We start from the raw sequence: 13650 nt of genomic DNA on the forward strand, positions 1-13650 counted from the left end.
AAGGACCCTTCAGAGAAAGAAGAGGTGTGGGGAAAAGATTAAACACCGTGAATGCAACACTGTTTTGGTTGTTGAATTTCCATGAATATTTTCTGCAATGTGTTAGAAGTATAATTTCATGTTAAAAAATAAGGGTTGGTGTTTTTGATGGAATTAAAATACTACTTGATCAGGGTGAGAAAAGCCAAAAAACATTTGTCACTAATTAATTAGTATACTCTGAAATCGGGATTAAAAAATTTAGCTATTTGCCACATTTCACCAAGTATATATTTAAATTATGTTTGCTACTTGCACAGGTATTTTTATTTTTAATTCCATCAGCAGTGTTCTGTTTAAGTGAAGAGCAAGAAATTAAATACTGAAAATATGATATTTGATGTTTATGGTTTTTTTTGGTGATACTTTGTTTTTTAATATTTCAGTAGTCTTAGATCCTGATTTGTAGTGTGAACTAAGTTAATAAAATTAATATCAACAAAAATTTGTTAAAATTTACTGTTTAACTATGAAATTATGAGCATATTATGTAGGAGCATATTCTTTTTTTTTTTTTAAATATATTTTATTGATTTTTTACAGAGAGGAAGGGAGAGAGATAGAGAGTTAGAAACATCGATGAGAGAGAAACATCCATCAGCTGCCTCCAGCACATCTCCTACTGGGGATGTGCCCGCAACCCAGGTACATGCCCTTGACCGGAATCGAACCTGGGACCCTTCAGTCCGCAGCCCGACGCTCTATCCACCGAGCCAAACCGGTTTTGGCTATTCTTTAATAAAAATGCAACCATTACTGGACGGATATTTGATAAAGCAAATATAGTAAAATGTCAATGTAGGATCTGTATCGTGGATAGAACCTGTATGTTTGAACATTTTCATAATAAAAGTTGGAGAAAACAAACTAATGAGAGAAAACTAATGTGAAATAAATAGTAAATTAATAGTAAAATAATAATATACTTCTTTTTGTTGTGTGTTAACTTTGAAAAATCTGAAACATTCTTTTTGTTAGTGGAATACCAATTTAGTGGAAATACTAGTAGGTATAAATTACTTATCTGTTTCTTTTTGATGTAAATTGTTTTGTCATTAAAAATAGTGTTATATGAACATTAGTAAAGATAAATGAAAAACTTCTAAGGATTTATAAAATAGTTTTGAGGTAAATATAAATTATAGCAGACAAGGGTTTAGCAACTATTTAGAACTTTTATTCTTCTATTTTAGGGAATCTGGAAACATCAAAGCTGGATTAGAACATCTGGTAAGTTCTAATTTTCTCTTGAACATTTGCATCATCTTTGATATCTGCATTCCAAATGAACACTTTTGAATGAGCTTTGAATACCTTTTATTGAGAAAGTCAACCATTTCCCAAAGGGTCAGCTTACTGCTATTATGTGAAGGCACTTACATTTTCATTTATCTTGTCATTTCAAGGGAATTTAAATTTTTTTAGATTACTTTTTTTTTGATGTAGAGATGAAATAAAACGGATGACAATCCTTGGATTGATGATTGCTTTAATTATAAACAAAAATTGGTGTAGAATTTTTGGCATATCTTGATCTGACAAAAACAAGCTTGTGTTTTAAGAAAAACACAATCAAATATTGCATGCATAAATATGGTATGTTTTAGCAATTTAACGGCTTAGAAAGAAGTGCACAGCTTTGTTTTTCCTAATGTCTTTGCTTTATGAATAATGCATTGGTTTAAACTACATTCAGCTTAGAACGTAAAATAATTGAGATGCAAAATTTTTGGTTTAAGTAAACATTTTTAAAGCATAAGTGAAATTTAAACTGACTTTACATTAAAATATGTCCATTAATCAAAAAATTGGAAAAACTGTTGTATTGTAACAGGTCCAAAATTCATTGAGTTTACCACAATGAGTGTTGTTCATTACAACATTAAGTACTTCATTTAAACAGAACATTACAAAGTCATGCTCTGGTTTCTGGTCAAATCCAAATGTTGAATAATTAATGAGAGATTCTTTTGTAAATACAATCTAAGTACTTTTTTAATGCAAGGCCTCGTTCGTATATCATATTGTAGCTTTGTTAACGATTAATGTGCTTTTGGTCTTCTAAAAAAAACAAACAGTAATAAGAGGCAGATTCATTTTGAGTTATAGTAGAGAGTTGTAAGGGATTTTTGGTTTTCCTCTCAATAGCTAAACAAACTAAGGAAACAGATTTTTGAAAAATTACAGGTAATTATTAAAGCAGGATATAATAACCCTGTTAGAAAATTTGAACTATATATTTGTCCAGATTAGAAGTAAATAAATAAAATTGTTATTCTCATTATTAAAAATGATGTCCCAAGTCCTAGTTAATTACTTCATAGTGGCACATATATTTAGGATATGCAGACATCAGAATAAAAATATTAATCTGCCTTGGCTCAGTGGATAGAGCATCGGCCTGCAGACTGAAAGGTCCCAGGTTCGACTCTGGTCAAGGGCATGTAACTTGGTTGCAGGCACATCCCCAGTAGGAGGTGTTCAGGAGGCAGCTGATTGATGTTTCTCTCTCATCGATGTTTCTAACTCTCTATCCCTCTCCCTTCCTCTCTGTAAAAAATCAAAATATATTTAAAAAATATATATGTATATATATATTCGGGGGGAAAAATGTTAATCTAAGACATCATGTTTCAGTATCAGTTGAGGGTTTATAACAAGGAAGAACATCTTCCACAGTGTCAAATTGAGCTCTTATAGATTATTTCTCATTTAGATTTCTCTTATAGATTATTTATTTAAAAGACATATTTACTTGATTCATATTCCTAAGTAAATAATAATAAGTTAAATTTTTTTAGTTTATATTTTATATTTTTTATACTCACTAGTATGATCTCATTTTCAGTGACTATTTTATTTATTTATACTCATAATCTTCTGCAGTGGTTTTCTAACTGTGCCTTGGGCTGCCAGTAAGGCTCCTCAAAGCATTCGGCACTCCAGACTTCCTCTGCTCACTCTAACCAGAGTAGTTCCACTTTTAGTTATTTTGTAAAATTTTAAACTTTAAAAATAAGATTTCATCTGAAGAAACAATTCTCCAACTAAAAATATTTAAAAACCTTTGACGAAGTTAGCCACTTATTAAAGTCACGAGCAATTGTTTGTTAATTATTCTTTTCTATTCTTGAACCTAAGTTATATTTCATTTTTATCTATGTCATATACATCAAATATATTTCAAACATAATGCATTTTTGGAATGAGAGAGCCTGGATTAGTACAACAGGTAATGGGGGGAGGGCGAGGAGTAGATTTTAATGTATTTTATTTAAGTTGTTCAAGAACTCTGTAACTTATTATAAAATTGACTCAGCTCTGAATTATTAACAATAATATGACTATATAGCTGTATAACATAGTACCACACACATATATACATACATATATATTGCTTTGTGCACTCATAATATTCAGAAAACTCAGTGATATTCTTGCTAACAATCTGAGAAGGAAGTAAACTCAAGAATTTATTGATTGAGCATTAATGAAACCTGTCTGTGTAGCAGTTATGGGCTCCTTTGGTGTGTGTCTCTCCACTTTCCAACTGAGCAGATACTCATAGCCCTTGCCATCTAGCACAAATAACCCGTCTTTGAATTGACTGTATAGCCAAATAAAATTAGAAGTATAACTTCTAATAGATTGATTTTATGAAACACATGATATAAAATTAAAATGAGAAGAGCATTCCACACATTGGAATAATTTCTTCATTATGTAGCCTTTATCTTTTCAAATTTATTTTGTTCTATCATTCCTTTATTTCTATGTTGCCTACTTTTCTTGGGAGCTGTCCAGCATGTTATTCTTAGCTTAAACCTATATAATAAAGAGCTAATATGCTAATGGTCGTGACGCCCTCACACCATAACAACTGTTCAGCAGGAGGCTGCGTACGCAGCAGGGCGGAGCCGTGGCGTTGCTCTGGAGACGGGGTGGAAGCAGGGAGGCACTCAGAGGAGGCGAGACCATCCCATGGTGGGGCGGGCGGGGGTGAGAGCCTGTAGTGCCCTCTCACCAGTCCTTCATCACCCACTGCTCGCACTCAGTGCACGCGCCGCCAAGAAGCAGTGCTTGAAACTCCGCAGCAGGTGGGAGGCTTACACACTCTCCTTCAGCGCCATGATGGGGCGGAGCCACTGCGTTGCTCTGGAGACAGGGCCGAAGCAGGGAGGCGCCCAGAGGAAGTGGGACCAGCCTGCGGTGACTCGCAAGACCGAGGGCGGGGCTTGAAGTGGCCAGAGAAGGCCAGAAGGGTTGGGGATAGGGCCAGGTGTGCTCGAGCTCTGGATGGAGAAGTTAGGGTCTCAAGGCGGGGCATGCGCGGGTGGGCGGGGCTGCACAATTTTGTGTGTCCGGTCACTAGTATACTTATAATAGACTACCCAGTACCTTGTTATTTTTCTATTGACAAACTTGTCTACTACCCATAAAGCCTACATCTGTTTAAAGTTCTAAACCAGGGGTGGGCAAACTTTTTGACTCGAGGGCCACAATGGGTTCTTAAACTGGACTGGAGGGCCGGAACAAAAGCATGGATGGAGTGTTTGTGTGAACTAATATAAATTCAAAGTAAACATCATTACATAAAAGGGTACGGTCTTTTTTTCTTTTAGTTTTATTCATTTCAAACGGGCCGGATCTGGCCCACGGGCCGTAGTTTGCCCATGGCTGTTTTAGACAGAGCCTGTGAAGCTTGGTGCCCATTGTCCACTGATGATTCTTGCCTGATAATTGCAAAATGGCGATTTTCCAATTCTTCTAATTCTTCTGCTCCTCCCATATTTAGCAGGCAGCAATCTACTGTAAGGAGAGGCTACCCAACTTTCTTTATTCATCTATGTATTGTGAACAAGGACTAACGGATTTTTATTTTACTAAATAGGTTACTATTAATTACTTTCCTTATTTATTTTGATGCTCAAGTTGTCCCAGATTTTTCCTAGGGAGTTTACTTTCAAGATGGCTTCTAGTCCTTTTGATATACCCCAACGTTTTTTTTTAAGTGGTTTCTTACATGCTGTTACACTATATTCTAGGCTTTTCTTGTTTCTTCCCTGTCCCTGTCTTCTGCTTCAGCAGCAGATTTTATCTCTATTTTCCAAGACTGTTTGCTATTCAAAACATCTTTGAAAGGTAGTTCTGAATGAACAAAGGATGATGGCTAATGGAAGATGTATAGAATGTTATGGAGTATCATCTCTGAAGTTATTATTATTATTATTACTAGGGGCCCAGTGCACGAAATTCGTGCACTGGGTGTGTGTGTGGGGGGGGGGGGGAGTGTCCCTCAGCCCAGTCTGCCCCCTCTCACATACTGGGAGCCCTCAGGCGTTGACCCCCATCACCCTCCAATCACAGGATCGGCCCCTTGCCCAGGCCTGACGCCTCTGACAGAGGCGTCAGGCCTGGGCAGGGGACCCTCATTTCCCCCCATCACTGGTTCTGCCCCCAGCCCAGGCCTGATGCCTCGGCCAGAGGCATAGACCCCCATCACCCTCCGATCGCCTGATTGGCCCCTTGCCCAGGCCTGACGCCTCTGCCAGAGGTGTCAGGCTTGGACAGGAGACCCCCATTTCCCCCCAATCACTGGCTCTGGCCCCCGCCCAGGCCTGAGGCCTCTGGCTCAGGAATCATGCCTGGGCAGAGGACCCCCATCTCCCTCTGATCGCTTGCTCCACCCCCTGCCCAAGCCTGACGCCTCTGACCCAGGCTTCAGGCCTGGGCAAGGGGACCATCATATCCCCCCATCCCCGGCTCAGCCCCCCCACCCAGGCCTGACGCCTCAGCCAGAGGAGTTGACCCTCATCACCCTCCGATCACCAATCACCGGATCGGCCCCTTGACCAGGCCTGAGGCCTCTGGCAGAGGTGTCAGGCCTGGGCAGGGGACCCCCAGCTCCCCGTGGTTGCAGGCTCCGCCCCTGCCCAGGCCTAACGCCTCTGGCCTAGGCGTCCGGCCCAGGCAGCGGGGACCCGCAGCTGCAGCGGCCCCGCGATCGTGGGCTCCGCTTTAGGCCCAGGCAAGGGACCCCTAGCTCCTGGGACTGCCAGCTTCGACCGTGCCCAGCTCCCATCGCTGGCTCCACCCCTACTTCCTGCTATCACTGGCCTGGGTGGCAAAGGCGCCTGATTCTCTGATCATGGCTGTGGGGCAGCTCTTAGCTCCCCCCTGGGTTTCCGATCACTGTCAGTGGCAGGGGGCTTCTTCCTGCATTCCCTTTCACCTCCCTGCATTGTGCCTACATATGCAAATTAACCGCCATCTTGTTGGCAGTTAACTGCCAATCTTAGTTGGCAGTTAATTTGCATATAGCCCTGATTAGCCAATGAAAAGGGTATCGTCGTACGCCAATTACCGTTTTTCTCTTTTATTAGATAGGATTATTATTATTATTAAATTTGGAAGGTTTGAGTTTTTGTTCTAGTGGCTACCTTTGTATTTATATCTTTTATAATGCTTTTAATCCCCGTTATTTATACTTAACCTTTTATATGGCATCCTTGACTCCCATCTTTTACCTTTAATAGCTGATGCTTCTACTGTACTTTTCCTTACTTCTTTTCCTCATATTTCTTCTCTTTTTATTCTTGCTGCTTTGTTAGAATATACGTATACATATATCCTTTATTCTTCAACCCATGCTGTCACCTTGTTTTAGAATCAATTCTAAAATTAAATTTATTAAATACTGACATCAGTTCGTTTGTTGATACTTACCCACTTATTTCCTGTTTGCATAAAACTCATCCACTAATGTATTCCTCAGAAAAGACCCCTGTGTACAGTATTCCCTGAGATCTTGCACATTCCAGGCTGTTTTTCTGTGGTCTTGTTACTTGAATGACAGGTTGACTAGACATGAAATGCTTGGCTTACAGTCTCTTTTGTGACTTTCTGAAAAAATATTCTCTGGATATCTCTGGTATCAGCCTTATTTTTTTACCCTTGTAGATAATGTATTACTTGCCATTTTTTATTGTCCTTTTTTTTTTTTTTTTTTTTACTAGGGTAATTCTTGAAGTTGGTTGTTTTTGACTAATTTTGCTGTTTTTTTCTCATATGTTGACTTAATTTTTCTCATTCCCAGAAATAGTTTTCTTGGATTATAGTGTTAAATATTAGTTCTGTTCCTTTTGTTTTCTTCTTCAGGACTCCAGTAACACACACACACACACACACACACTCTATCCTATATAATAAAAGGCTAATATGCAAATCAACTGAAGGATGGAATGACTGGTCACTATGACGCATACTGATCACCAGGGGGCAGATGCTCAATGCAGGAGCTGCCCCCTGGTGGTCAGTGCGCTCCCACAGGGAGTGCTGCTCAGCCAGAAGCTGGGCTCATGGCTGGCGAGCTCAGTGGTAGTGTTTGGAGCCTCTCCTGCCTCCTGTGGCAGTCAGACATCCCCTAAGGGCTCCTGGACTGAGAGGGCACAGGCCAGACTGAGGGACCCCCACCCTCTGAGGGCACGAATTTCGTGCACTGGGCCTCTAGTATAATTGTATATATACTAAGTGTACCAGTTAATAATGCAGATTTTTTTCAGTAGATTGAGTTACACATATGTTGATATGTATGTGATTTGATATATATGCTATTTTGTTGTATTGACAGCAAGCTTCAAAACTTAATATGTCAAATTTGCTGAAGGTGTTAACATCATAGATATTTTTACACTTTAAAATGTCGAATTCCGTGCCAATTAAAGAGCATTTGCTGGAAGTTTTAATTCATTATTTTATTTTGAAGAAAAAGTTATCATATACTTCGGGAAGCTTATGGTGAACATGCTCCATTTCAAGATACTTGTGAACGCTGGTTTAAACGCTTTAAAAGAGATGATTTTGCTGTGAAAGACAAAGAATGTCCAGGTCAACTGAAAAAGTTTGAAGACCAACAATTATAAGCATTATTGGATGAAGATGCCTGTCAAACTCAAAAACAACTTGCAGAAAGATTAAACGTTGCTCAGCAAACAATTTTTGATCCTTTACAAGCAATGAAAGATTTTAAAGGAAGGAAAATAGGTGCCATATCAACTGAACGAAAGACAAATAGAAAACTGAAAAGTCATCAGTAAAATGTTGCTTCAACGGCACAAAAGAAAGTTTTTTTGCAACGAATTGTGACTGGCGATGAAAAGTGGATTTATTTTGAGAATCCCAAACCCACAAAATCATGGGTTGACCCAGGTCAACCATCAACATCGACTGCAAGGCCAGATTGCTTCAGAAAGAAGGCAAGGCTCTGCGTCTGGTGGGATCAGGAAGATGTGGTGTATTATGAACTTCTAAAACCAGGTGAAACCATTAATACTGATTACTACCGACAACAAATAATCAGTTTGAATCACGCTTTCATTGTGAATCAACCAGAATGTGCCAGAAGACATGGCAAAGTAATTTTGCTTCACGATGACGCACCATCACACACATCAAAAACAGTTAAGACACATTAAAACAGTGGTTCTCAACCTTCCTAATGCCGCAACTCTTTAATACAGTTCCTCATGTTGTGGTGGCCCCCAACCATAAAATTATTTTCATTGCTACTTCATAACTGTAATTTTGCTACTGTTATGAATCGTAATGTAAATATCTGATATGCAGGATGGTCTTAGGCGACCCCTCTGAAAGGGTCGTTTGACCCACAAAGGGCTCGCGACCCACAGGTTGAGAACCGTTGAATTAAAAGATCTTTCCTGGGAAGTATTAACCCACCCACTGTATTCACCAGACCTTGCTCCTTCAGATTACCACTTGTTCTGATCGATGGCACTTTCTGAGCAGCACTTGAAAACATACGAAGAAGTGGAAAATTTGTTTTCTGAATGATTTGCCTCAAAACAAGAAAAGTTCTATTGGGACAGTATCCACAAATTACCTGAAAGTTGGGGGAAATGTGTAGCTAGTGGTGGACATTACTTTGAATAAAGCACTTTTGATGTTTCTCTTGAAATTATCATGTTTTCTTTGATTACGAAATCCGTCATTATTAACCAGTACACCTGATATATAAAGCCTTTCTTTACTCATCTTCTATTTCAGTGCCTTTTTCTCTTACTCCTTTTACTGCTTTACTTTGTTTTCATTCTCTCGGTTGTTTTCCTAATTTTATTTTTATTTTCATTCAAATATATTTCCTTGAACACCTTATAATTTGTTTTTACTTTTTGAATAGTTGATTCTAGGTTTTCTTCTTGTTATTCATCTGAATGAGTTTTTTCCGTTATGGTTGGTTTTGGGGAGAGAATTTTTATCTATTGAAATTTTTTATTTGCATTTTTTGATTACTTTTTACAGTGACTTTATATGGGGATGATTCTCTCTCCCCTCTCCCCTCTCCCCTCTCCCCTCTCCCCTCTTTCAATCCTTCTTTCTTTCCCTTCCTTCCATCCCTCCCTGCCTTCCTTCCTTTTTAAAATCATAGACATTTTTTAGATGGGGTTTCTAGGTAGGGTGCCCTCTTCTGCAGTTCGAGGAAGGGCAGTTTCTTTAATTGATGATGGTAGCAGAGGCAGGGACAAAGGGGTGGCATGTCTTGTTTTTTTCTTTAGCTGTTTGTTTCTTCTTTCTTTTTATTAGCATGTATTTTATTTGTCTGATTTCCTCTCAGAATTAATGCTTCCTGAGGCTACCATTTCTGATCCCACTCACTTTCAAACTTCTTCCCTCTAGCTGGTGCTGTGGTAACACCAATTTGATACCAATGTTTACTATTTTGGCAGTTAGTGTTGTCGTACTTTGTTTTCCTAGGGGTGATTTTGTTTGTGTTTCCAGAGATTAACCCTATTAGGTTGAGCTATATAAAAAAAAAAAGTCACTTTTAGGTCAGAATACTTTTTTGGGGTTGTTTCTGGGTTAAAAGAACCGCTGTGCCATGCCCCCTTTGGCAGGGGATGAGATGACTTGTCCTGATCAGTATGAGGTTTCTAAAGCTTCCTCATTGTCTTTTCTGAAAAGTCAAATAATTGGAGATGGGTTGGGGTTAGGGGGACAACGTGATCTAGGTAAGTGTTTCTTTGTCTTCAACATGCATATGAGTCACCTGAGGATATTGTTTAAACACTGGTTCTGATTCTTTGGGTCTGGAATGGGCCTTGAGATTCTGCATTTAGCAAACTTTCATGTGAGACTAATGCTGCTGGTCCAGCGACCACCAGAAAGAATAGTACAGTGAAGGGCATTAACTTAAACGATACGTGTCCAATGAACAGCCTTCTGCTTCTAATAAAGAATCTAGATGTTTCTCTCATGTACTCATTAAATACGATTCTGCAACTTATAAATGGTTGAATATTCATAAACCCAGAGAGACAGACACTCCACAGGTTTATACAGGGGCAAAAAGTTCATTGTTTATTCTGTAAGAGTAACAGGGCAATTATTTTCTGTATTTTGGTTCCAAATGTTAAGTTGTATATTTATGGGGTGAAGCTGGACACCAGGACTAAAAATAACTCATTCAGCCTTAGGTGTAAAATTAAATAAGTGATAATAAACCCCTTAGTAAAAAGGATTACAAGTATTTACAACTTTAAGTGGGATTTGCTTTCTATTAATAGTTGAATAACAAAAGAACTCTGGAGCCATACCTGTGGGTTTCTTTCTCCCCACAGAGGTCTCATATATTATATAACATTTGAGAGTGAAGACCCACTTGTCCTTGTGGTCAGACAACACAGTCTGACCATTTTAAGTGTTGAAAAGCAACTGTCATTAATAGCTTGTTTAGCCCATCAGTGGTTTGTAGATAGAGTTGCTGCTTGCCAGAAATGTAGGCAGGCCCATTGATATTACCTACTCATCAATAACTCTACATACAGGATTTAATAAAAGCACTTTCCTCTTTGTTTTAGGTTATTTTGCATAGAACTTGCAAATAAAAGTGCTGCATTTCAGTTTACAGACTAATAATTTTATTTACCACAAGTATAATCAAAGTAAAAATACTATTGTCATACTTTTGAGAATTTGCTTAACAGAACATGAGCTATAAAATGCAAACAAAGGTTATGAACCCTATTCTAAAGTCACTTGTCTTTCATCTGTTGTATTTTTAAATGTATGTTTTATTGTAAATGTAAAGGAATATGTGACATTTAAATATGTCCCCACTATATTCAGAAAAAAATGTTTTTGACATTTGTCCAAATGAGTTTGAGAATATAATTTTCTCAAAATACACTGACATTACTCGTATCCTCCATATATTTATTAAACACTGATGAAAAATGTTTATTACCTCATATACTGTTTAAGGACTTCAACAGAATAGATCTATCTCCTCCCAACATTTTAATTATTTTTTCTCTCCTAAGTCAATATATATTTGAGGTTGAGGGTAAATGTGCATATTAAGAGAGATGTTTTTCTCAAGCTGTGATATGAGATAAAACAGCATGAAGTGTTTCTTTTTTCTAGAAAATCAGTTCCATAAATCTTTCTCTATTTTCTTTTAACAAACAAGTGTGTCCTATGAATGTGTGCAAATTAAAATACCTTTAATGTGGATTAAATGTCAGTGTCATATTGCTTTCATGTTTTCTTAGGCAGTTTACAGGTTCTCAATCTGGGACCAGCTCTCACGAGAGACTGTGGTGCGATTGTCAGTGATCCATTTGTCTTACACGTTTTGATCAGTTACAAGTATATGACCGAGTCATCCAAACAGCATGAAATTTGGGCCCTTTTTCTACTTCCCTCCATTTCCTCTCTTCCAAAGAAAGGTCTGTTTGTTGCATTTTTAAGACATAGTGATGTCAGAAGCAAATGGTGTCCAGTTAGCTTAAAAAACACATAACACAAATACGATGCCAGGCAATTTTCATGAAATAGCTAATCTCAGATTCTTGTTTAATCTAGATAAAATTTATTTTCTGACTTTTATGCACAGGTGCTTGTTAAAGTTTTATAAAGTAAAACCAAAGAAGAGCATTAAATAACCCCACCCCACCCCATGACTCAGGAGTCTGAAAGTCAAACCTTTAAATCACCAGAGTAATTGAATATTTTATTCTTATATTTTTTGTATTATAGTTCAGGACAGTGTAGGTGCTGCTTCATTGCAGGGAATCCCACAAGCACAAGATATTTATTTCATGGCTTTTTCAGGATCTAACAACCATAACTGCAGGCAAAGATCTAGCAGCTGAGGTAACACGGTTGCTTTCTATTTCTCCAGGCAAAGCATTAGGAGTTAAGAGGGAGAATGCCTTTGCCACAGTGGTATCTTTGGCCATACTCATTACCATTTGCCACAGAATCATAGCATCTGTATTTAACTTTAACATATGTATACAAAGCACAGTACAAGGGGTTAAGATAATGTGATTTTACTGGGTGACCTCCAGCAATACACACAACTTCTCTGTTTCACTTTTTTCATTTCTTCCTATTCATAGGGTATTTAAACAGTGTGTGAAAATTTGTAAAAGCATTAGATTCTCTGGACATGTATCATTATTCTTATAGAGAAAAAAAAAACCTTTACTGTTCCAGTTATGTAAGTAACTTCAGATTGCTAAAAACACTATCTCAATTCTAATACACTCAGAGTGAGCTGTGAGAAAAATTTGTCCTTTATCAGTTCACATTCACTCCCTTTTTAAAATGTCATTATATATTTTTGAAAAATTTAAATTAATAGATTTTCATTGTAATGGTTCAAAACTGATATATAAAGAAAAATGAATATATCTTCTATCTGCCACCAATCAGGTGTTAATAGTTCAATTATGATTTTTATATACCTTTCTCTATTCCCAGACATACATATGTATATATTACTTAACTTTTTGCTTATTTATAAAAATAGAATCATACTACATGATATTTAATAAATTGCACTTTTTTGTCAATGTAAAAGTATCTATATATACACATATGAATCTGGGTTTTGCTGGAAATCTATCAAAATATTGGAAGTTAATATTGTTACCATATTACTTAAAGCATTTATAGGGGATGATTACATTATGTGTTTTAAGGAGTCAGTGCAGATTTAGTTTTGTTTCCACTTTTGGCCACCTTGATTACAGCATATGAAAGAACAGAGTTATCATGAAATTTATTGTGATCAAGTAGAGAAAGAAATTGGTTATTTTATTCAAGAAAATACTATTTGATATTTGTAAAAAAGAAACAATTAAGTAAAGATAATCAGATTAGAAAAGGAATATGTGACATTTAAATATTTGTCAGTTTTATTATATGCTAGTATTTTTAAATTTGAAATTTTGGTATAACTGTTGTGATATTTATTGCAATCTGTAATCTTGGTATTTCCCATATCATATACTGTAATTTATTTTCTTTTTGACTCTACCTTTTGATTAAATATTCAGCTTTGTATTTTCAGTACATACTCTGCAAATATTTTTATTGAACTTTTTGAAATTGAAATACAAGTAAATTGATATATCACAATTAATTTTTTGAGGAGGGATTCAGTTTATTTTAAAGTTCTTTGTGTCCAGTGGATTGAATGTTAAAAACCAATGCTGAAAGCTGAGCACATATAAATATTGTTGCCTAGGAAAAAAATTACGTTTCCTTAGGGTTTTTATTGGGAAAGTTAGCAAAGTACTGGAAAAG

The 13650-nt window shown here is 37.2% G+C and overlaps 1 protein-coding gene across 1 annotated transcript in view; it reads left to right on the forward strand.

The window, feature by feature from the left end:
• Positions 1-13650, forward strand: part of RSRC1 (arginine and serine rich coiled-coil 1) — a 365275-nt gene that overhangs the window by 184820 nt on the left and 166805 nt on the right. The window contains exon 5 of the mRNA XM_059686888.1: positions 1233-1269. Within this exon, the coding sequence (XP_059542871.1) occupies positions 1233-1269 (37 nt within the window). The remainder of the gene's footprint in view (positions 1-1232; positions 1270-13650) is intronic.

Source organism: Myotis daubentonii, chromosome 3, assembly GCF_963259705.1.
Source record: "Myotis daubentonii chromosome 3, mMyoDau2.1, whole genome shotgun sequence".
NCBI lineage: Eukaryota > Metazoa > Chordata > Mammalia > Chiroptera > Vespertilionidae > Myotis > Myotis daubentonii.